This window comes from Bufo gargarizans, chromosome 2 (genome assembly GCF_014858855.1).
Source record: "Bufo gargarizans isolate SCDJY-AF-19 chromosome 2, ASM1485885v1, whole genome shotgun sequence".
In the NCBI taxonomy this organism is placed as follows: domain Eukaryota; kingdom Metazoa; phylum Chordata; class Amphibia; order Anura; family Bufonidae; genus Bufo; species Bufo gargarizans.
The window spans coordinates 172,438,128-172,463,325 of record NC_058081.1 but is presented as its reverse complement, the minus strand read 5'-3'; the positions used below and the strand labels follow the sequence as shown (position 1 = coordinate 172,463,325).

General features: G+C 41.1%; 1 protein-coding gene across 1 annotated transcript in view; it reads left to right on the top strand.

Moving 5' to 3' along the window:
- ADAM10 (ADAM metallopeptidase domain 10) overlaps positions 1 to 23,941 on the top strand; it is a 146,096-nt gene extending 122,155 nt beyond the window's left edge. The window contains exons 7-16 of the mRNA XM_044279704.1: positions 652 to 744; positions 1,845 to 2,028; positions 4,851 to 5,014; positions 8,623 to 8,806; positions 10,136 to 10,286; positions 11,416 to 11,599; positions 13,542 to 13,650; positions 14,799 to 15,019; positions 19,379 to 19,505; positions 22,646 to 23,941. Coding sequence (XP_044135639.1) covers positions 652 to 744; positions 1,845 to 2,028; positions 4,851 to 5,014; positions 8,623 to 8,806; positions 10,136 to 10,286; positions 11,416 to 11,599; positions 13,542 to 13,650; positions 14,799 to 15,019; positions 19,379 to 19,505; positions 22,646 to 22,740 — 1,512 coding nt within the window. The 3' untranslated portion in view covers positions 22,741 to 23,941. The remainder of the gene's footprint in view (positions 1 to 651; positions 745 to 1,844; positions 2,029 to 4,850; positions 5,015 to 8,622; positions 8,807 to 10,135; positions 10,287 to 11,415; positions 11,600 to 13,541; positions 13,651 to 14,798; positions 15,020 to 19,378; positions 19,506 to 22,645) is intronic.
- Positions 23,942 to 25,198: the final 1,257 nt, after the last annotated feature.

The window sequence follows — 25,198 nt, the reverse complement described above, 5'->3', positions numbered from 1 at the left end:
GAGGAGTCTGGTGGGTGGGGGGGGCGGCAATTGAGGAGTCTGGTGGGTGGGGGGGGGGCGGCAATTGAGGAGTCTGGTGGGTGGGTGGGGGGGGCGGCAATTGAGGAGTATTGGCGGCAATTGAGGAGTCTGGTGGGTGGGGGGGCGGCAATTGAGGAGTCTGGTGGGGTGGGGGGGCGGCAATTGAGGAGTCTGGTGGGGTGGGGGAAGAAATTGAGGAATCTGGTGGGCTTTGGCTTACTGACTCCACAGCCCTGCCACCAGCCTTCTTCTATCTAATGTGTATGGCAACCTTTTAGTTTCAGGAGACATAGGCAGCCTCACAGATAGTTATGTTGGCGGTATACAAGTGACATTCAGATGCAAAAGAATTTCAAAGGACATCCTCAGTCTCTCTAGCTTATCTACGGCGGATAGTTTAGCTCAGCTACTTTTGTCGGATATTTGTGTACAGGAATCCTGATACAAAGCTATCCGCCCTGGGTTTCTTGTATAGGCTGTAAGTCTGAAGCCATGTGTGTTAGTCTCAGCTCTGCTATATATGGTATTGTTAATACCAGTACAGTGTCTTTTTATTTTTCTTCCTAAGCAGCTCTGCATTTGCCGGTTAATTTTTGTGAAATAATATAATGCTTTTTTGTCATTTACCAGATATCCAGCCATGTGAAAGCCATTGATACAATTTATCAATCAACAGATTTCATGGGGATTCGAAACATTAGCTTCATGGTGAAGCGTATTCGAGTAAGTAATTTTGTAAAGGCTGTGTTCCCTTTCTCATAGGCTTCACCGTTCTGGCTTCACTGGTGGTTCTGTACTGTTTTATTCTCATGGAAATCCTTCCTTTGTTTTTAGATTCAAATTGCAGAAGTTTTAAAACTTCTCTGGTCAGTAGATGCTGAGGCAATGATCCTTTTGGATCATTTCTTTATTGCCTTGCATTTACTGAACACTTTAAGTAACATAAAATATTGCACAATTTTTCACCTGCTGCTCCATGTATTACAGTATGTAGCAAGCTGCTCGCTCCCATTCTCTGCTCACTCCTGTCTTCAGCCCCTTGTGTGTTCTACTGAACAATCCTCTGAGCTCAATTCTGATGAAATCAAAGTTCATCATTAACTTGATCACAATTGAGCTGGGTGATCACTCAGGAGAAAACCCGAATGGCTGCAGACAGAGCAGAGAGATCATCTGACTGAATTGGCAAGGAATGGGATTGTGCAGCTTCCTTTGTACTGTAATACGTGCAAATTTGTATATAAAACAGTTGTATAACTTGACCTGAAAATGACAGTGAACCATTTTTACTCTCATGAGAACTATCATATAGAAAACTCTTTCAAAATTAACTGCTGCTCCTACACCTCTCAATGAAGATGTCATATTAAAAATCAGACATAAGGTCACACGTGATCCGCTGAGCCAGTACTGTTCACCATATGTTACTAGTAATGTATCACACGATGAGCAAATGATGTAGGAGACCTACAGGCGTCTTGTAGACTAGCATTAGTGATGAGGTGTTTCAGATTGCTCCTTAGACCTCATGCACACCTCGGGTCCACAGAATACAAATACTGGCCGTGGTATCCCACAATTTCCACGGGCCCCCTGGTACAAATGCCTATTCTTGTCCGCAAAAGGGACACAAATAGCACACGGTAATGCATTTTTTGTGGTCCCATTGAAATGAATTGGTCCGCATGTAATCTACAAAGAATGGGGGGGGGGGGGGATATGGTTGTGTGCACGAGGCCTTAGTTTGTGCTGTCTTTTTAGTTATGCATTGGTATGTTTGTTTGTTTTTAGCAGTTTTTATTATGCAGTTTTTTCCCCCCCAGATCAACACTACAGCTGATGAAAAAGATCCCTCAAATCCTTTCCGATTTCCAAATATTGGAGTTGAGAAGTTCCTTGAGTTAAACTCTGAACAAAACCATGATGATTACTGCTTGGCCTATGTATTTACAGACAGAGATTTTGATGATGGTGTCCTTGGCCTTGCATGGGTTGGAGCCCCTTCAGGTACTGTGTGTGTAATAAATATAATTAAAACCGCCGTTATTAAAAATAGTGCTTACTAGCGGATTTTGGCTTAGTCGCTTACATTCTCCCTGCCCGATGATGCAGTTTCTACCAGTTTGCTTTCGAATAGTAGACCAGTGGAATATTTTCTTGTTTTGCTTGTATTCTGCATATTGCTGAAGGGGAGCTCACCTGGACTCCTGATGTATTATTCAACTGTCTCTTATAGGTTTATGAAAAGTAAAATATCAGACCTAATTTGCCAGGACCATTGCAGGGCACCAGAGAATGTATTAGGTGACAGGTGCATATCTTTGCAGTCCTGTGTATTCACAGCTTGGCCTATTTCTGCTCCCTTTGGGTGATTTAAGGCTGAGTATCCGTGGCCTTCCTTGCAGTGTAGTTGTACACGTGTGTGACTTACATGCTGCTGCACTATGCAGAGTCTGCGGCCTTTACTGTCTACTTTCTTGTGCCTTAGGATGGTGTGTGGGTAGATGATAGCTGTTTTTTTTCTCTCTCCTAAAAAGCTAAATGTGTATCTGATGTGGGGAAAAAGACAATATACAGATTTACACGCATACATTACCACAATTTAAAAAAAATTCATATCTTGCCATACTTTAAAGATATTTGTTCCTGCCTCTCAGCTGCTTCTATAATTCTAATATTCAAGACACTCAATTAGGTTCCATGCAAGTCCTTTACAAGCACCAACTTTATACCACAGTGCAGACCCCACTTCTATTAATTTCCAGCTGCTTCTAGTGACATGTAGAAGAACATTAAGAAGACTTGATATTTGTAGATCTGAGTACTTTTGGGCTGTTGAGAGTCTTCCCATTGTGCGAATTGGAGGCAAAACCACGAGGATCTGACTATAGGAAGTAACATTCTCCAAACTAACATGTAGAGATGAGGGGAAGAGCAAGGGGAGCAGGGACATGCTTGCATACAGTATGTGTGGGTGTCAAAATACTCAAGATCCATGTTAAACAGGTTGTCACCTAATAGGGAATATTGTTTTTATCAAACAATAACCTTTAAAGACATATATATTACAATGTGACAAAAAAATTTTTTTTTTTTAGAGGGGTATTCCAGTCTAGATATTTGACATAACAGGATAGACCATACATTTTCATTAAGTGCAGTTCCCACTATCTCGAGAACAAGGCCTTACCATGAATGGTCATGTGCGGCCTTCTCCAGTCACAGCCGTAGGACTTCTGAATATAGCACTGTGTGCTCGCTCTTCTACAAGTCCCATAGCTGTGAATGGAGAACCCATTCACAGTGGGGCCTGGTTTGCGAGATAGTGGGAACCGCACCTATCGAACATTTATGGCATACCCTCTAAATATGTCATAAATGTTCAGATTGGACAACCCCTTTAAGCCCAAAGATTGATTAATGTGTGTTTTTTCTGTACATAGTGTCAGTAGAATGTAGCTGCTCATCTAGAACTTTGAGGGGGTTTCTGAGATTTTGATACTGATGACCTCAGGATAGGTCATCATTATCTGATCAGTGGGGACTGACACCCAGGACCCTGCTGATCAGCTGTTTGAGAAGGAACTGGAGCTCCTGTGAGTGCTGCGGCCTTATTGCAGCTTACCAAGCACAGTACCGTAAATTGTATAGCGGCTGTGCTTGGTATCGCACTCGGCCCCATTCACTTGAGAGGTTCGTACACAGTGAAGCAAGATGTAACGTCCTCGGTATATCACCGCAGAGCTCATGTGCCCAATGCCACAATAGAAGAGTCCTGGACTAAGTTTCATTGGCTTTCTTTTGTGAGGATGGATGGGACCCTAAACTCCAGCTGCGCAACAGCATTCTGGTGGTTTAGTGGTCTTATGCTAGGTGACCGGTTCCCGTTATAATCTCTCATCTGAATATGGAATAAGTTGTCTGTTAAAGTTACATCTAGCATATAAATCATTGTTTGTCCTATGGTCCTTACATGGGTTGTCACACTTCAGCAAATAGCATTTATCATATAGTGACGATTAATACAAGGCACTGGCTAATCTATTGTGATCGTCCATATTGCCTCCTTTGCTGGCTGGATCCATTTTTCCATCACGTTATACACTGCTTGTTTCCATGGTTACGGCCACCCTAAAAATCCATCAGAGGTGGCCGTGCTTGCACACTATACGAAAAAGCTCTGGCCTCTCTGATGGTCTGGACTGTGGGAGCGCACATAGGCTGGTGCTTTTTCCAATAGCGTGTAAGCACAGCCACCACTGCTGGATGGTCGTAACCATGGAAACAAGCCATGTATAATATGAAGGAAAAATAAATCAAACCAGCAAAGGAGGCAATATGGACAATCACAATACATTAGTAAGTGCCCTGCATTAACTTACTCTACATGATAAATGCCACTTGCTGAAGTGACGCAACCTTTACCATGATCCTTTTCGTAATACTAAGGCTGGCTTAATGCCACATTTTGCCCTACGGTTAATGCATACAGTTTGGGGGAAAAAGAATGCAAAAGTGTAATATAAAAAGCTTTTCTATCCTGCAGAGTCCAGCAAAAAATATAATTTTATTTTTTTATATTTTTTTTTTACAATGGAACACTACCTGTTTAAGGTATACCAGGTACATTTTTTGTATGTTAAAGTTTGGACAAAAATGTGATGTGAACTCGGACTAACCAGTGGTTTTATTTCTGAGTGAATTCAGCCCCCTGGTTGTATTAAAAATTTTAAAATGACCAACTTACAAAAGGCAAATCTTTGATTTAATGAAGTATGTCTCTGAAGTATAATGAAATATTATTTTTATTTGCAATATTCTACTTTCAGGAAGCTCAGGTGGAATATGTGAAAAGAGTAAACTCTACTCTGATGGAAAGAAAAAGTCCTTGAACACTGGAATCATCACTGTGCAGAATTATGGCTCCCATGTCCCCCCCAAAGTCTCTCATATCACTTTTGCACATGAAGTGGGGCATAACTTTGGCTCACCAGTAAGTCCACAAGGATTTTGAACTGAACTGGCAAAAATGTGTAGGATAATTTGGTCCCATCACAGGATAGGATGTATACATTGCTTATAATTAGTTCTATGTGACACTGTAAGTAATGGTTATTTACCTGGTTACTGGATGCACTCTAAGTGGACCCACCATCAGCTTTAGGCCTCATTCAAACTGATGTGACGTACATTTTCTGGGTGCAGCAGTTCTACTTGGAGAACCATAAATCCCCCAACGGTGCTGTAACTAATCAATATATATATATATCTATCTCAACAGTTACACACAGGTACAATACATCAGTCTGAGGCTAACCGATTGCAGCCTGTTTTTACCTGGATGATCTGGGGCAAAATATTGGAATTTGACTGTTAAACAGGACTATTCAATTTCTAAGTTATGATTGACTGAATGCACTGAAGCAAAGTCATGACCGCACAGGACTACATAGCTTGGTGTCCTGCAAAAATAGAAACCATGCTATTTACCCATTTTGGGACCAAGCAACTTTCTATTTTTAAATTTTTATTATTTTTTATATATATATAGAATTTTTTTTTTTTACTCCCTTCTTCCCTGAGCCATTCACTTATTTTTCCATTTAAATAGACGTAGGAGGGCTTGCTTTTTGCAGAACAAGTTGTACTTTTTTATGCTGCCATTTTATTTTCTATACAATGTAGTTTGAAGCTGGAAAAAAATCCAAATCTGCTGTAATTGGGGGGGGGAAACAACACATAATTCCGCCATAGCTTTTGCTTTTCGTTTTTCACCACGTTTTTAACTGACATGTTACTTTTCTTCACTGGGTCAGTACGATTACTGCCATACCATATTTATAGTTTTTCTTGCGTTTTTAAAAGTCTTGAAAAAACGTTTTTTTTTTTTTGTTTTTTTTTTCCATTGCATTGCTGTGTACTGATCCCTATGAGTTTTTATATTTACGTCTACAGAGCTTGTCAGGAAATCTTTACTGTAGTAGGCTTAATGTCTTCACTATTTTATTCACAATAATGTGACAGCACTTACAGATCAGATGCAATTAGGATTTTTCTTTTATTTAAGTAATTCCACACAGAATATTCACATTTGGGAGTAATTGCGATGTTTTTGGCAAAACTGGGAGAATGTCCTTTATCAAGCTCAGGTTGCCATACATTTCAGCTTTGATGAAGGACATTCTCCCAGTTTGCCCAAAATGTCCCTATGGAGCCTTGACGCAGGCAGGGCTCCATACAGACATTGCTTTGGTAGGCATAGGAGGCTACCACAGCAAACACAGTTCCATTGATATAACCATGGGGGGGCGCTGTTCTGGTTTCACTGCTCAGTTGCCATCTTCACAATTGACCATGGCAGCTAAGGGATTAAATAGTGATAACACCGAATGCTGACTTTCTCAGAGTGTCTGTTCCAGCTATGATGCCTGATTGGCTTCTGAGTGAGCGCCATCTTTAAAAGACAGCCCTAGATGCGGGACGTGGTTAATCCTGCCTCTACATCATTAATAAATAAGTAAAAAAAATATTGCAGAATGTGAATTAGAAGTTTCTGTGACCTACACAAACGCCCACCCAGTGAGTCAAAAAAGATGGTGCAAAAGTAAAGGCCTGTAGTTAAACTAATTCGGCGTGTGTGCAGGTGTGCTGTAATTGGTTGCTATGTAAGCTGTGCTGTGATTCATTGCTGTGGGCATGTCGATCACTGTTCTCGACGGTCACCTGATCTAACACCCTAACACTTCTTTCTGTGGGGCTACATCAAGAACTTGCCCCACAGCCCCAGGATCTGAATGATAATTATGCACCATTCTTTTTGAAACACCCTGTGTATATGTATATATATATATATATATATATATATATATATATAGTGTGTGTGTGTATGTATATGTGTGTATATGTGTAATATATATATATATATATATATATATATATATATATAAATAATTAAAATGTGTGTAAATATATATCTGCAAAAATTGGATTTTTGCTATTTGTCTACTACCCAGAATCGAGGTGTTACTGGTGGCACCCACTTTACAGTTGGCAAAGAAGTGTGTGTGTGTGTGTGTGTATATATATATATATATATATATATATATATATATATATATATATATATATATATATATAATATATTTGGGGTGCACCGAAATTCCGGCGGCCGAAAATATCAGCCGAAAATGCACCTAATCCATTTCGGCAGAAAATAGCGGGGAGGGACTGGGAGGAGGAGCTGGGGGCCGGTGCGTTCACTGTGCTCCGGCCCCCAGCTCCAGTAGTTATAAAATGTGTACAATTAATAAGGATTCTATTCATGAGGCCCCCCTCTGCAGTATTACATTCAATATAGCCACATCCTACTCACAGGGATGTTATCTTAATGCTGGCCGGCCGGGCAGAGGAGCGGCAGCATCACGACTGACGTCATGTGCCCGGCCTACTTTCTGAATGAAGGAGGCGGCGCAGGCATGTGACATCAGTCGTGACGCTGCCGCTCGTCTGCCCGGCCGGCCAGCATTAAGATAACAGCCCTGTGAGTAGGATGTGGCTATATTGAATGTTCTACTGCAGAGGGGGCCTCATGAATAGAATCCTTATTAATTGTACACATTTTATAACTACTGGAGCTGGGGGCCGGAGCACAGTGAACGCACCGGCCCCCAACTCCTCCTCCCAGTCCCTCCCCGCTATTTTCTATCAATTGTACACCTTTTATAACTAGTCTGTAGTGGAGCGGCAATGGGGGGGGGGGGGGGGGGGGTCTGTGGATGGCACTGTTATGGGGTGGGTGGGGGTCTGTGGATGGCACTGTTATGAGGTGGGGGGGTCTGTGGATGGCACTGTTATGGGGTGGGTGGGGGTCTGTGGATGGCACTGTTATGGGGTGGGTGGGGGTCTGTGGATGGCACTGTTATGGGGTGGGTGGGTAATATGATTTATTAAATTCATGAAAAAGAATTATTAATAAAATCATTTAAAAAAAGTATTTTAAAAGTATTTGGGCAAAAAGGCAGTTTCGGTCAAGGGGCATCCTCAATTTTCGGTTTCGGACCAGAATTTTCATTTCGGTGCACCCCTAATAAATATATATATATATATATATATATATATATATATATATATATATATATATATATATATAATATATATATATATATATATATATATATAATATTCCTTTGCCAACTGTAAAGTGGGTGCCACGCCTGTGTGTTGTGATCTGAGCCCTGTGCTGGGCTGAAAGGTTGAGACCTTCATTATAGCTGTTGCAAAAAAGGTTTTACACATGCTGTCGATTTTTTTACTCCATTTACATGTGTACATTGGGTGTGTGGGAGATGATGGTTTTGATCACATGTACCAGTTTATAGGTGATGGAGCTGCACTACTTCTACACCTGCCACAGTCTAGGACTGTCTAGGACTGTACAGCCTTTGTTTCTTGGAATGTCTTCCTATTTTTCCTATTTACTTAAATGTCTTGAGTTATTCCGTTTTTCTATGAAGAAAGTGTATGTATGTATGTATATATATATTTATAATGTATGATCCTCTTCTATTATTAAGACACTCACATGTTGTCTGTTCACCACAGCATGATTCTGGCTCTGAATGTACACCAGGAGAGTCCAAGAATGTGGGATTTAAGGAGAACGGTAACTTCATCATGTATGCCAGAGCTACTTCTGGGGACAAGCTTAACAACAACAAATTCTCGATTTGCAGTGTCCGTAATATTAGTCAGGTCTTGGAGAAGAAAAGGAATTTTTGTTTTGTTGGTATGTATGTATTTTTTATCTCCACCTATTGCGCATGCTCATGTGCATGGAGATTTACCATAGAACCAAGTTAAAATTATTTTCTGTAGCGCTCAATAATGTCTCTTCCTGACCGATGGGTCCAGCCGGTCCTGAGCACGAATGATGCTAAGAAGATTGAGCTTTCTCACGGTTTCCTGAAGAGAATGTGCCTGTGGTGCTGGGTGACGAGAGAAGGTCCCAGCAGTAGAATACCCATCGATCAGAAATGGACTTCATGTACTAGTGATATGCTATCGCTTTCTGTAATCGGTAACCCCCCTTTAAAGGGGACATTTCACTGTTAAAATGCAATGTGAACTAAAAGCAGCATGTCAGATCTGCTCAGCTCCTTCTGCTCTATAACAGGCTGCCTGCAGCTCAAACACCATATTCAACATGACGGGTTCCCTTTAAAGAGCATTTACACTTTCGAAAAACTTTTTCATATATATATATATAAAATATATGTAATAGCAACATGTTAAAGGTTTTGATCAGTGGGGGTCTAAATGCTGAGACCCCCACAAGTCACTAAAATGAGTAAGAAGCGCTTAGCTGGCCACTTTTTCCTCCCAAAAGACAGGGATGAAGACTACCTCATAGACTTTCCATTGAGGCAATCATCAGTTCTGTCTTCATCAGAGAGAAGAGACTGAGCTTAGCGGAGTTGTTCCTAATCCACGCTTTAGTGATCGGGGGGGTTGGGGGTCTCAGCACTTGGCCTACAATGTTAAGGTGTAGTTACGCCTTATATTTCTGCATTCCATCCATTTCCATCACTTTTTGCGATTAATTTTTCTGTGTAGAAATTAAAGGGAGTGTCTAGGAGTTTGTGTAGTATACCACAGGAGCTTCCACCAAGTCTGTTCTAGAAATAATTGTATTCTACGTGAAATGACAATTGTGGTAATATCTTCTTATAACTGTATGTTGTGCCCCTCCTGTTGGTACATTGCCATCTAGGTATCACCAGTTGTGGGTTTGTCCCTGCGCAAATGACATTGTCCAGTCTGTGCTGGCGGTGGCAGATCATACAAGGACTCGCCTGACAAAGGGAATAATAGAGGAAAGGCACAACATAGTAGAAAATATGTACTACAGCAGATGTCAGGGGACGTGACCGGTCCTCTTTAAAAACTCAGGGACTGCACTGCATGGAGTGCCATGTACTTCTGTCCATACACTGACCCGGTGGATGTCATGTGGACATAGACTTTTATAGCAGCCAAAGGTGACCTAAGTCATTAAACGACTGAATTGATTGTATGGTTATAGTTTTTTCATATTGACATTTAATGTGTGTTACAGAGTCCGGTCAGCCCATCTGTGGTAATGGTCTGGTTGAGCAAGGAGAAGAGTGTGATTGTGGCTACAGTGACCAGTGTAAAGAAGATTGCTGCTATGATGCCAACCAGCCGGAAGACAAGAAGTGTAAATTAAGGCCCGGAAAACGCTGCAGGTATGTTTGTGCCTACCGAGTCTCGCAAGCTTTAGACGGTGTGGGCACAGATTCTCTGTGAAGACAATAGCCACAGATTGGCACTGAGCTGTCAGTATGATTAAGTGTTCCTATTTCCATAATCTGATGGGATCTGTTAGGCATGACATTCTTCATTCATTATGTGCATTCTGATTGCTTTGTGTTGTCCAATTTAATTTTTTATTTTAATCAAAATTTTTGTTTTGCACCAAACAGAAGATTTATTATGGATTATTGTTTTTCCTTTATAATTTTAACACTTAGAATGCACCCAGTGAATAAAATGTATACATCTTCAAAAATGTTTCTACTTGTACTTTGAGGGTTAAAGGTCTTCTCTTAAATTGCTAAGTTGTGATCTGGTTGTATATTAAGGGGGTTTTCAAGGCTTCTGATAATGAGGACATTTCCTTGTAACTTGACATTTGTCACAATGGAATCTGAACTGCCCACTGCTCTCACTATATATCAGTCATACGGTATATCCATGCAGTCATAGAAAATAATCACATTCCTCCTCAACCTTTCATAATAATTGAATTGAGGCTGCAAAGCTACAGGGGGAAATGTAGACACCGACAGGTTAACAGCTTAATCCTGTATCAAAATCGCTAAAACAGAGTTGGAGGATTTCAGACTATTCCTGCTAATGTCTGTGTATGTATCAATTAGACACATAGGTGAATGACTTATTTTTAAGACCCCAAATGCATCTCTGCATCAAGTATTTCACCCCTGTTGTGCCGTTTCTTTATTATTTCTGCTAGAAGTTATAAATGAATTTCTAGCTGTCTGCAGTAAGGGTACAGAGGGGCGGTAACCAGTTGGGGGTGTGTCCCTGCACAGTCTGAAAATGGCAGCACTGATTGGATAGAGTGAGTCTGTGCAGGAACACACCCCCAACTGGTTACCGCCCCTCTGTACCCTTACTGCAGACTGCTGGCAATTCATTCATAACTTCTAGTAGACATAAAGGAATGGCACATCATAGAGCCATAAGAATAGATGCTCCAGAATTATTACACAGGGAATGCATGAAGCTATTAAAACAGGCATGTCAGGAGCGGTGAAAGGTCCTCTTTAATGTCTACATAATGTTGTGTTTCAGTTCCAGCCAAGGTCCTTGCTGTACACCACAGTGCAACTTTAAAAGCAACACTCAGAAGTGTCGTGAAGAATCGGACTGTGCAAAGATGGGAACATGCAATGGTTTATCTGCACAATGTCCTCCATCTGAGCCTCGAGAAAACTTGACTGAATGTAATCGTCAAACCCAAGTCTGCATCAAGGGGGTAAATATCAGAACCCATTTGTCTTCATTTTAGATCAGTAGTGAGCTCTGTTGCTGATTGAGTTGTTGTATGACATTGGATGTTGTATTGTGTAATAAACATTATTTTATTTTATGCCCTTACTCACTTATTTTACACACTTATATAGCACTGCAGTGTTCTGCCGCGCTTTACAGACATTAGCATCAAGCGGTCACCAATTGGTCTCACAATCTAAGTTCCTATCAGTATGTCTTTGGAGTGTGAGAGGAAACGGTCTACCCGGAGGAAACCCAGACAAACAGTTAACATACGGAGAACATACAAACTCAATGCAGATTTTGTCCTTGGTCGGATTCAAACCTAGGACTCAATCGCTGCAAGACCAGTGCTAAACACTGAGCCCCTGTGCTGCCCGAAACATTATGATTTTTAGCTTAAATGGTCACTAACCTTTCATCAAATTTATTGATAATCAATGAACAGTACAGGAGAATTTAAGAAACTTTGTTATGCTATAAAAAAATAGCTTTTTCTCCCTTTAGCAGTTTACTCATCCCACCGCCTCCCCTCTCTATAGACTTCTTTGGGCAACTGTAATTTGATTGCTCAGTGAGCTGACAGCCTGTCTTGGCCACTCAAGATTGATTTGGAGAATTAAGGGTGAATAGCCTGATAAGTGAACAAAGAGGCATTTTCTTAACAGTTTCCTATTTTCTATCAACTAAATATATTGCTTGCATTCTCTATCCTGATGCTTGTATTGTATTAACAAGTCTGCAGGTTGCTATTCGAAACTGTCAACAAACCTTTAGCAGACACGTCCCTATCACCTTCGTTTATATCAGGCATGCTCAACCTGCGGCCCTCCAGCTGTTGCAAAACTACAACTCCCAGCATGCCCGAACAGCCTAGAGCTATCCGCCTACAGCAGGGCATTGTGGGAGTTGTAGTTTTACAACAGCTGGAGGGCCGCAGGTTGAGCATGCCTGGTTTATATCATCAGAAAACTGTACAGTACCTGCTGCATAGACTGCACTTCCCAGTATGGAGCTCACCTAAGTATGCATACATGGAGCTGATATCTCCCGGTATTCCCTGCTGGCTCAAAGCCCCGCAGCATTGTGAATGTAGCTCTGGAGTAAAACATAGACTGTAACTCAGGATCAGTACAAGATAAATGAAACCTATATACAAGCTTTTCTTTATATGCAATTTACTTTTATATATAAATTGTATAAGGTATGAAAGTGTAGCAGAGAGACGAGCTGTAGTTGGCCTAAGGGAGGGCCCAGGCCACTCTGCACCCGTGCTCCTCCTTTTTCCCATGCCAGCACCTTCCTCTCCAGAGCCAGGAGAGATGACTATGCCTGAACCTGGAAGAGGAAACGTTAGGAGCAAGGGTGCACTGAGTGGGGCCACCCTGTGCACTTAACTGCTTATTTGCCTATGGATTAAGCAACGGATCACTAAGTTAAAAAGTCATATTTCATTTAGCTGAGCTAGTCCTACAAGGCCATATGCCTGGTTTAACGGTCAATTTCCTGGTGAGATTCCCTTTGTTATACACTTATTAACATGAAACTATTCACTTTAGCAATGTTTTCTCTTAGCCCTGCATTGGATATAAGCTTATCCACCCTCTTAATTGCTTTCTAGCTATATAAAGCAGATGTATAATTGCCAATTTTCTATACCGGGGGCATCCTGGGTGTGCGTTGAAACATAACCGAGAAGACATACTAGAGGCATTCCAACAAGGCAGTAACTAGAAGAGTCATTAAAGGGGTTTTCCAGGTTAGCATCACATGTCCAATCTATGGCACATGATCCCGAAAGTGGCCACCGTGCGGGACTGCGGTGCAACCAGAATTACCCTTTTAATACTGTTTACTACCATATACGAAATGGTGGGCTCATATCAATTAATAACTAATCTGTGGCCATATTTTTTGTCACACAGCAATGTGCAGGATCCATCTGTGAGAAGTATGGATTGGAGGAATGTACATGTGCCAGCACCGATGGGAAAGATGATAAGGAGTTGTGCCATGTCTGCTGTATGGAAAGGAGTGAGTCTTTTTACTTTTTATCACAAAAAATTGAGGTTTTTCTAAGGTCCTATTTGCATGACTATATCCATTTTGCAGTGTGCATCCCACTCATATTATCCGGTTAAAAATTCCTATTGTCCGCAAAACGGACAAGAATAGGACATGTTCTTTTTGCAGGGCTGCAGAATGAACTTATGGATGCGGACGGCACATGAATGGGACCTTAAAGGGAGTCTGTGACCTCCATATGGCCATATACAGTGCTTACATGGCTCTGTAGCGCACCTATACAGGATTGTAACGGTACCTTTGTTCTTTTCTTTAGACTTGCACCAGCAGTAAAAACGAAGTTTAATTCATATGCAAATGAGCACTCACATGTGCCCAGGGGCTGTGTTCACTGTGTAGGTGCCCAGGCTGCTCTGCCTTCTTTTCACTTTACTCCTCCCCAGTCTCTGCCTTTGCCCGCCCTCCAAGTCTCTTGCCTCATCGATAGGTCCAGACTTGGAGGGCGGGCAAAGGCAGAGACTGGGGAGGAGTAAAGTGAAAAGAAGGCAGAGCAGCCTGGGCACCTACACAGTGAACACAGCCCCTGGGCACATGTGAGTGCTCATTTGCATATGAATTAAACTTCGTTTTTACTGCTGGTGCAAGTCTAAAGAAAAGAACAAAGGTACCGTTACAATCCTGTATAGGTGTGCTACAGAGCCATGTAAGCACTGTATATGGCCATATGGAGGTGACAGACTCCCTTTTAATCTTCATACTGCAGATCTCATGCACATTAGTCCTGCTGAATTTCCCATACTCGGCAGACAGTTCTCAAATGTGCATGGCTGACTTTACTAGTGTAAATCAGAGACCGCAGCCCTGCTAAGCAGAGTTGGGGTATCCGCAGCAGAAATTAGAGATGAGGTGCGGATTTTAAAAAATTTCACCGCAGCTCCATTTCAGTGTTTCAGAGGTTATCTGGAGAAGGCTGGTTAAACGCTCTCCCTTATGTATGGTACTGTAATATTCTGAACAGTTCCACTATATGTGGATTTACCCCATACATTTTTCTTTTAAGGCATTAAGTGGCACCCATACATAGATATGTTTATAAATGATAAATTAGAATTTATGAATAAAGAATCACTCCCATCTTTTGATGTGTGTGCTTGCAGTGAAGCCTCTCACATGTGCCAGTACTGGGTCTGAGGTATGGAGATCCTACTTCAAAGGGAAAACCATTACCCTGCAGCCTGGGTCGCCTTGCAATGAGTTTAAAGGATACTGCGATGTGTTCATGCGATGTCGATTGGTCGATGCTGATGGGCCTCTGGCAAGGCTGAAAAAGGCCATTTTCAACCCAGAGCTTTATGAGAACATTGCTGAATGGATTGTGGTATGTATGAATCTTACAAATACTGTTTCATTGTTTTGTGCTGATTTTATTTCAATTTTTAGCATCTAGTTTTCTTACAAATGACATTTTCTATGTAATTTTTTTATTCTAAAAATGGGTGGATGGTTTCCCAGATATAGCAGTTAGACATCACTCTATGTATTCTACTTCCTGTCCTGGCTCTTAACTTCCTGGGACTTTGAGCATGGCAAACAGCCTCGCTTGACTTTCTCAGTCAGGTTATCGCTGCGGCCGGAAAGGGAAGGGGGAATAAGTGACCCAATTAGAGCATCACACATTACACTCAGAAGATGCCAACAGAAGAGCATTGGACCTATAAGCCGATCAAGAGAGCAATAGAGCTGTCATAATGTTATCCTAAATTCTACATTGACTGTTATACTAGCAGATAAAATCCGTAGCATCAGTAAAATAACAATGGGATCCCTAGCTATAGCTCTGTGCTGACTGCAACAGAAGGACGATATTTTCTATTTCATTTTCAATGGCATAGTACTGTACTGTGAAATAAAGAGAAACTGGCAAAAAATCTTTAAAAAAATGTTTTCTATGAATAGAGTTTAAATAAAAGTGGCAATTTAAAAGGTATTGTCTCCTATGAGACATCCCTTTTTTAGAATCTTGACCCTGGGTGCCTATTCGTTTTCATGCAGTACTGTGATAGAAGTATATATAAGAACTAATTCTTTGGAGACATAAAAGATAAGTTTGCCTTTTGCCCTCTTGGTCGAATGCCCCATACTGATGCCTCAATGGTGGTATCATATGACATTACGTCAGGGCGGGTAGGTCAGAGATGTCTTGGTGGATGAGTTTTTCATATGATACCACGATACTTGTGTTGGAAATCTACCTTTCCCCCCTGTTTGTGTTCAAATATAAGATTCTTAATGATTTCTTGAAAATGTTACACTTCTGGGACCCCCAGCAATCAGCTGTAATCTTTGAATAACCAGCAGCAAGTGCATCGCTACCCCAGGTGGAATCGGGCAATAAATAGTTTTCATTGAAATGTGTGGACTGTAAAGGTTGTGCTCTTAGCCCTGGCTTGATGATAAAGTTTCTGCGCAGGGGCTTTACTCTGTGAACTCAAACAAATTCCCTGAAAGGGTTTTTGAACATGGGTCAACCGAACAATCCCTTTTACTATTATCTCTGGGAGCGGGAGAACGGAGCGGCGCCCAGGGATATTAGTACGTGTAGAGAGATCTCGGGGCGCCGCTGTACACAGCCTGATAATTATCTTACAATGTTTGGTCCTCTTTAAACGTTTATAAAATGCTGGAAACCCCTTTTAAGGCATATCTGCTCATGGTGTTTTTATTCCCTTTCTTTGGGACCGCTATAATGAAATCTTTATAACCATGTAACTACTGTTCTTAATCTGTAAGACATTTTTCTAGATCTTGACTAAAATCCAGATTGCCAAGCATTAGGCATCTGTGTGAGATGTGCACGGCAATCTTTTAACAGAAAGTTACATGTCCCAGAGCTGCTGTATCTGAAGGCTACAATATTACTTTCGTTCCGCTGATTTAGTAAATCTGTTTGTTTATTGAATGTGCCTTACAAAGCCTCTATAGGAAGGTGTAGGCACACAGGGTGCCAGGTTGGGTGGTAATAAGAGACATAACTAAGCAACATATACTCAAAGTTAGGGTTTTGGGTTCTGGCTTGAAAAACCAGTTTAGTTGTATGTTACTTATTCAAGTGTACATATTTTGGATTCTCATTCGTTTCACATTGATATAAATGTTCTGCTCCGATGTGTGCATTTATCTATAGAGACTGATAGATCTATAGCCCTCTTCTATGACTGAGTATTGGCAAACTGGTGCCTAGGAGGCACACAAGAGTATACTTGCCTTAAACTGATGATGATGTTATGCATGTAAATGTACAATTTGTGGTGTACGTCTTAGTTATATTTTGTGGCAAGCATTCAATTAAAATCCATGTTTTTATTATTTCTCCTTAGGGTCCATTCACATGTCCGCAGTGTTTTGCAGATCTGCAAAACACAGGGCCGACACCTCTATTTTACACCTTTGGGGGCAATTTTTTATTTATTTATTTTTTTTTTTATTGCATTGTACTCATTTTGAGCTAAAAATAATTTTTTAAAATTGATATTTATTAAAAGTATGGAGCCCTTTTTCTGTCCAGAGCGGAGATGCTCTAGTAGCACCGGTTGGATTTTCTGTCTTTTCCGTCAGACCAGGAGCTAACGGACTCCTTATTTCTGCTCTCTAACCTCCTAAACACTCATTATAGCTCAGTTCTTCCTCATATGAATGTGGCTTCAATAAATGTTTATGACCTCTCCATGGCACAAAGTGAAAGTACCAGTCACACAGCTAGAAAAAGTTAACCCTTTGTGACAGAACAGCTCAATATTTTAATAAAGTCCAATTGAAAAATGATTTTTAGCCAAAAATGAGAAAAATCATAAAAAAAAGGCCCCCTTTTGAGAGATCCATCCATCTCTCCCCTCTGACTACCCCATGCTCATACACATTCAGTTCCAATATTGTATATGTTGTCAGTGGGATAAGAGGAGGAAGCTACTGCCAGACACTTCTGGCGACTTCTTATATCACAGGAGTACAAAAGGATCTGACATTAAAATTCTATTCCACCCGATCTTTCCTTTCCCCATCGTTATATTATTAGCGAGACCCGTGGAAAACGATTGGTTTGGTAGACAATGCTTTTGGAGGCCTTTAGGCCTCATGCACACGCCTGTATGTATTTTGCGGTCCGCAAAAAACGGATCTGCAAAAAAATGCGGCATCCAGTATTTTACGGAACAGCTGGCCCCTAATAGAACAGTCCTATCCTTGTCCGTAATGTGGACAATAATAGGACATGTTCTATTTTTTTTGCAGAATGGAAATACGGACATACGGAAACGGAATGCAAACGGAGTAACTTCAGTTTTTTTTTTGCGGAGCCATTGAAATGAATGATTCCGTACAAAAAGAAAAAAAGGAAGAGACACGGAAAGAATATACGTCTGTGTGCATAAGGCTTTAGACTGAAGTAGATTACGTTTATTCAGTAGATTAAGTTTGTTGTATAGTCATTTGTTCATTATCTGTCTATACGTGGTGATTTATGGATAAAGAATAATGGTGTGTGTTTGTGGAAAGACTGGCAAGATACGCCTGATCGTTAAAGGAGTTCTCCTGTGTACAGTGATTTTTTGACAAAAAAGGTGAAGCAATGCAACATTTGTCCTGTATCATGGTTAGTGAATTAGTCACCAAGATATTACATGACTGGGAATGAAACCTTACTGCATCCTAGTTGCCACACGGGATTGTGGGATGACCGTGTAAGAACTTCAGTCTTTTCCGGCCACTTTCCTATTTATCCATAAAGTACTCCAGCAGTTTTGTGCGTCTGATAGGTCACCAAACCAGGTCCGGCTCAAAAACACAGAACAGAAGCAAATCTTTCCATTATACTTTCTCTTTGTAACCTCAGCCTTTGATTTACCACTGAAGTGTGAACTAGGCCTAAAGGTGCATTTACCCGGCCTGGTTTTCAGGCAGTTTATCAACAATCTGCGACCGCTCTTTCTCAACAATCTGTCAATCTAAATGTGCGCCGATAATCCGATTAACATGTGAAACACTCATTTATTAGGTGATCCTGTCATTCGTGCAGGCACATCAATCATCTTTTCTGGATTGTGCTGTCTAAACAGCGATCTACCTCCCAGAAAAATGTATTCTGTATGGGGATGAGGGCTCACCATAGCGATCACTCATCCTCATACTGTGCAGGAGATCACTGAATGAGCAGCCGCCTTAATTCTTTTACTATCTCGCCCACCCCACTTAAGGCGAGTTTACCCGTCCCGATGTTACAGCCAATTGTTGGGAAGGAAGCGTTCCTTTCCTAGAGACGGCTGCTCGTTCAGTGAAGGAGGCCACGCATTTACATGCAGCGATCTCCTTCACAGTATGAGGATGAGAGATTTGCTATTGCGATCCCTCATCCCTATACAGAATCATTGTTTCTGAGCAGCAGATCACTGGACCACATGACCTGCTGTCCAGGAGCCATGATCGGTGGTGCCTGCATGAACGACAGGATCACCCCATAAACAAGTGTTTGCTGGGTGATCGGCAGCACATTTACATGGGCAGATTGTCGGAAACGAGCGTTCGCAGGATAATCTACCGGAAAATCTGGGCTGTGTAAATCCACCTTTACGTTAGTAATTTTTCTGAAAAGTTAGTGGTTTACATTGTGTAGTGTTAACAGTGACGTGTGTGTATATACAGTGTATGCCTCGTGGCTTAATGGTTTTCCTGTGTTTTTTTCTAGGCACACTGGTGGGCTGTTCTACTAATGGGAATAGCATTGATAATGTTAATGGCTGGGTTTATTAAGATATGCAGTGTACATACACCAAGTAGCAATCCCAAGTTACCTCCTCCGAAACCTCTACCAGGTAAGAACATGGGAAAAATACAATGTCACTTTTTTTTTCTGAATGAATTTCTACTTAAATGTAAAGCTCCAGTGGCATCCTTGTAGTGGTCTTCTCTATTTGAAGATTTTGAGTGTTTCAAGGGGGCCATACACATTAAACAGAAGTAGTTTGGCTGAACAAACATCCAGTGAATAATCATTTCACAGATGCAGCCATACACTTTAGTCCAGTAGTTCAGACTGTTCACGCATACTGTATAAACCTAAAAATGTTGTTAAACAACCAACCAAAGAATGCCCAATGTATTCAAAAAATATATACTTTATTTCATAATAAACGTGATCATGATTATTCAGATAAAAGGTAACACAAAAGTTTGAAAAAGTCAGCAAAAAACCTGGATGCCCTAGTCCCCTTGCCGGTGTCTCTGTAGCCCGCCAAAGAGATGGAACGCGTCAGGTGTATGTATGATATGCAGTGGGGTGATTCACAGAGGAGTGGTATGTGGTACTAACCACTGAAATAGTAACTGTGATCATTGCTCTAAGGCATTGGACCCTAAATGATACACAAATGACAGCAAAAGCAAAGTAATATCTATCTGAAGTACTCAAATATGGCCCCATGCACCAAACCTTCCAATAAAGGCTATAAACAGAACTCGCCCGTAGGCACCTGGTGGAAAATTACAACATACCAAGAGACATGATGGAGGGCAGAGACAACGGGCACAGGACAGGCTGAAAACCTCGACGCGCGTTTCGTCTCAGCTTCGTCATCTCTTTGGCGGGCTACAGAGACACCGGCCGGGCGACTAAGGCATCCAGGTTTTTTGCTGACTTTTTCAAACTTTTGTGTTATCTTTTATATCTTAATAATCGTGATCTGTTTATTATGAAATAAAGTATATATTTTTTGAATACATTGGGCATTCTTTGGTTGTTTAACAAAATTTTTGGGTTTATACGGTTTTCCCGTTTGCCCTATTTTATGGCAATATAGTGAGTCTTCTCTTTTGGTTCTATGTTCATGTATACTGTACTGAATCTCCGTACAGTATTATAACAATTTTTTTTTTTGTGAAGCGGCTTCAAATGTAGCATCCGAAGCTGGCTTCGCTCATCCCAAGTGATGATACATTAGGCGCTCTCCAGCCCTACTGTGAAATCTGGTGTGGCCATCAATGGCAATCAGTGTTCAGTGATGAAAGCAGTTTCTGCCTTGGTACTAATGATGGCTGCATTAGATTTTGAAGGAGGGCTGGAGAACGCCTACTACCATCATGCACAGTTTGGAGACAAAGAATTAAAATCAATTACCCGGCATCCTTACTGGCCGCAGAGTATGCCGGTAAGAGGGTTTTTCACCCTTTAGATACCGTGATCTCACTTGATCACAGCATCTAAAGGCATTATTGCCGGTCGCGGTAATTAGCTGTGGGTCTCTGCTGTTTGAAACAGTGGAGACCCGCTGCCCATGCGAGCAGGCGCCATGTTTGTCTGCTAGCAAAGGGGTTAAAAAAATCATTACTGTTTGTTTCCAAACGATCATTACGATTATTGCTCAATCGTTGAAAGATCAACAGAAAATAATAAAACGGTCATCTTTACATCAGTATTACTGATATTGTTTGCAGAATTGGTCGGTATATGTCACTCTTCCAGTGTTTTTACATTTACACTCCTTGACAAAAATAAAATAATCCACCAAGGAGGAGTTGTTGGAATCAAATGTGTAAATGATGATGATATAAGTGACTACAATGTTGGAGCGAATAAGTTTATTGGGGAAAACTCTAGTACCCTGTTGGGCCACCTCTAGCCAGGATACATGATGAGACACAGTTGGGCATGTAGGCATGCGGGTTCTGTATGGTATCCTGCAGCTCATTTGTCCACAGAAGTAGTAGCTCGGCCTGTAGATCCTGCATACTCGTAGGTTGCAGAGACTGGCTTCCCAGCTGGTTCCATAAATGCTTGATTGGCGATAAATCTGGTGACCGGGCAAGCGAACGAAGTGTTACAGTCTAGTGAAGAAATTCTTGGGGAACCCAAATCCCTGCCATGAGAGGCAACACGTGTGGCTTTAGGCTGTCCTGGACATATTGCTGAGTTCCTCGTCTCCCACAAATTACTACTAGGGGTGACTGACTGTGGTATGCGATTGCTCCCTAGATCGTCACACCAGCAGTTGGAGCAGTGTGTAACACAGCAGAGACAGGATTGAAGAGCCCACCATGAGGCCTCCATACTCGAACCTGACCATCATAGGATCCCAAACAGAACCTGGATTAGTCACTAACGATAGGGTTCCATTCCATATCAGTCCAGGTTATCATTCATAACACAACTGCAAATGAAGGTGACGGTGACTGGCCATTAATGGCAGGACACGTAATAGGGGTTGTGACACAAAATTTCCTTCTGCAGCTCCTGGAAATGGTCAGACAGAGACTTGGGGTGTATAATGAAGGTGCCACCTATGTCTAGATAGTGGACAAAAGAACTTGGGAGTTGCTCGTGTTTAATGGTGGATCATACAATTCTCTCTAATGGTGGTCTGTTTGGGCCGGCGGCAGCCTGTTTGCTATGTGTGAGAGCCCTTGCGTAACCATTGCCCCTGACACCCCTTAACAACTAGGTCAGAATGACCAAGATGGTGGACAGTTTGTCGAAACGAACATCCTGCTTCTCTGTCCCCTTCTCAAAGTCTGTCAACTGGGCAAAATGTCTTGAAGTTCATCATAGAGGCACACTACCCAAAAGTATCCTCTGAGAGCCTTTTTATAGGGCAATGGGGAAAGCACTTTTACACCCTCTTGTGGCAAGACCCAGTGTCTAATCAGACCACACCTTTATTCATATACATATCTGCCTGAGTAATAACGAATAATGTATGATACATCTGCTACTGTGATCAAACTTGGCAGCATATGTACGATAATCATACTAATAGAAATATCGATCACGCACATGCAACTTTTTTTTTTTTTTTTTGGATAGGGTCTTTTATGCCAACCAATTTTTCAAACCAAAGAACAAATCAACTTTGTAGAACTTTTACTGTATTTTGCTTTTGATAGAAAACTACTGTGCTGTTTGAAATAAAATATATATATATGTATCCATTGTGTATTTACCAATCTGTTTTATTTTCAGGCACATTGAAGAGAAGACGGCCACCACAAACAACTCAACAACCTCCACGCCAGAGACCACGGGAAACATACCAGATGGGACACATGAGACGTTAACTGCAGCTATTTTGCCTTTGGTTCTTCCTAGTGCCTACCATGGGAAAGATTCACTCCAAAGAAATACCTACAAATCGTCACTGTTACCCTTATTAAAACCAAGCATCGGATCCTGTCACGAGGCGGAGTCAAGAACTTACCATCACATCTACACAGGAGAAGGAGTTCTTAAACGCATTTTCTTAACACTGTTTAACTGCGATCTCCTGATGGAAAAAATTAACCAGACCTTTTTAAGAAATATTCTTTTTATTGTCTCTAACGGCATAAAATATTAGAATTTGTTACCTCTCGTTTTTATGCCCCTTCATTTTCTTCAGTTCCAGTTCGCTTTCAGTGAAATTGTCTTTACTGAATCTTCGCTGAAGACAAATCCTGTCTTTTTTCCCTAACTGCCAGTCAAGGTAGGAAGGTAGAGGCCACTTCAGCAATGGAGAACATCTCCTGCCAATGTACATACTTTGTTATATGCAGACCTGTAATTATGATGTACAAGCATAACTCTATGTGCAATTGTAAAAAAAAAAAAAGCAGATAATTGCAATATGGATATGTTACTTTGTATTATAAATCTTGTTTGGGGTTTTTCAGTTGTTAATGAAGACATTACTGTTTAAGTGACATACTCAGGATAACCGAGGAATTGGTGTATAAAGGCGACTGATAAGATAGATCTATTATTTTTTTTCTTGGAGATGCTTTCATTAGCTGAATGGAGTGTCCATCTGCATTTCCTTACTAAATGTTTTAGGACCAGAGATGGTTGAAGTGCTTACACTTTTTCTTCCAATCGAGCCTCTATTTCACAGACTTGAATGCTCTGCAAGCTGACTACCCACGTATGACATCTACAGCCACTCTGGACGTCAGGACTCTTTGTAATATTGTTTTTTTTTTTTTCATCCTTTTCTGAAAAATTCAGCTAAGTTGTTCCAAGTCACAATAATTTTAGGCATGTATTTTTAATAAAAGCAAGCCTCTTCTAAGATTGTCAGCTTGTAAGAAGTAAATTCTCTAGGGCCGCTTGTGTGTTGTATTTTGGAGGTTACGATATTTTGCCCCACCTCTACCTCTCGGTGGCGTTCTCAGCACAAAGCTATAGAATAAATAACCACTAACACTTGGTGCAGGGGTAACATTATTTTAGTAGATTTATTTATCCAGTGTCCTGGATCCCAAAATAAAAAAAATTCCTACCGTACTGTTGTCCTAATATAATTTTTCATGCATCCAGTGCTATGCATGTCTTTGTATGGGCATTACCAAGAGCCTTCTTGCTTCTTTGCTTCCAAGGACATATGTGGCCGTGGTATTGACAACAAAATGGATATTTTTGTGTCTGTGTAGCTTTGGTCTTACTCATTTTTTTCTGATTTGGCTTTAAAGGGAACCTGTCACCTTGATTTTGGGTATAGAGCTGAGGACATGGGCTGCTAGATCGCCGCTAGCACATCTGTAATATCCAGGCCCCATAGCTTTCATTGTGTCAAATATATTTACATATATGTAAATTAGGCTACTAATGTTTCCAGAGCCCAGCCACGCCCACTGTGAATGAGTCCAGCACCGCCCCGCATACTCCGAATCTCCTCCTTGCTTCCCGACGTCACAAAGCTAGAGCGCTGTAATCTCGCGATGCGCGAACTAGCGCATGCACAGTGTCGTCATAGTGTTACTTCCCTGTGCTGGCATCAGCCTCAGGGAACGAACGGCGCATGCGCTAGCTCGCGCTTCGCGAGATTAAGGCTCTCTAGCTTTGTGACATCGGGGAGCAAAGAGGAGATTCGGAGGATGTGGCGTGGTGCTGGACTCTTTTTTACAGTGGGCATGGCTGGGCTCAGAGTAAGAGAACGCTGGGCTCATCTCTCAAGCATGGAGGAGACAGGACTCATCTAAGGTTCATTTACTTAGCTATAAAATAGTTGTTTTTTTGACACAATAAAAGCACACAGAGCTATAGGGACTGGGTATTGCTGATGTGCTAGCGGCCATCTAGCAACCCATGTCCTCAGCTCTATACCCAAAATCCAGGTGACAGGTTCCCTTTAAACATTCTTCTCGTCACTATGCTTTCTTAGCAGTTTTTCTGTCTGGCAGAAAGTTATTGATGAAATAAAAGGTTTACACATCCATTCTCATCTTGACATTGCCAGCAAGGTTTGGAAGGAAAAAAAAATAAAAAACAACACAATCTCTTCCTTGTAAAATTGTACAGTGTGGTAATTTTATTTTATTTTATTTTTCAAAAAAAGAAACATCTTTTTGTACGCTTTAGAAACAATTTTTTGTACATGAAATCCCAGTCTGGTAGATAGGAGACTATAAAGAATTCTGCAACAATCTTAGAAAAAAAGAAAAAAAAAGTGTAAAAATATTTTAAAAAATAACTAAAAAAAACCTAGTGTAGTTTTGAAATCAATTGAATGCATTTGTTATAAGATGGATAAGGTGGGATAGA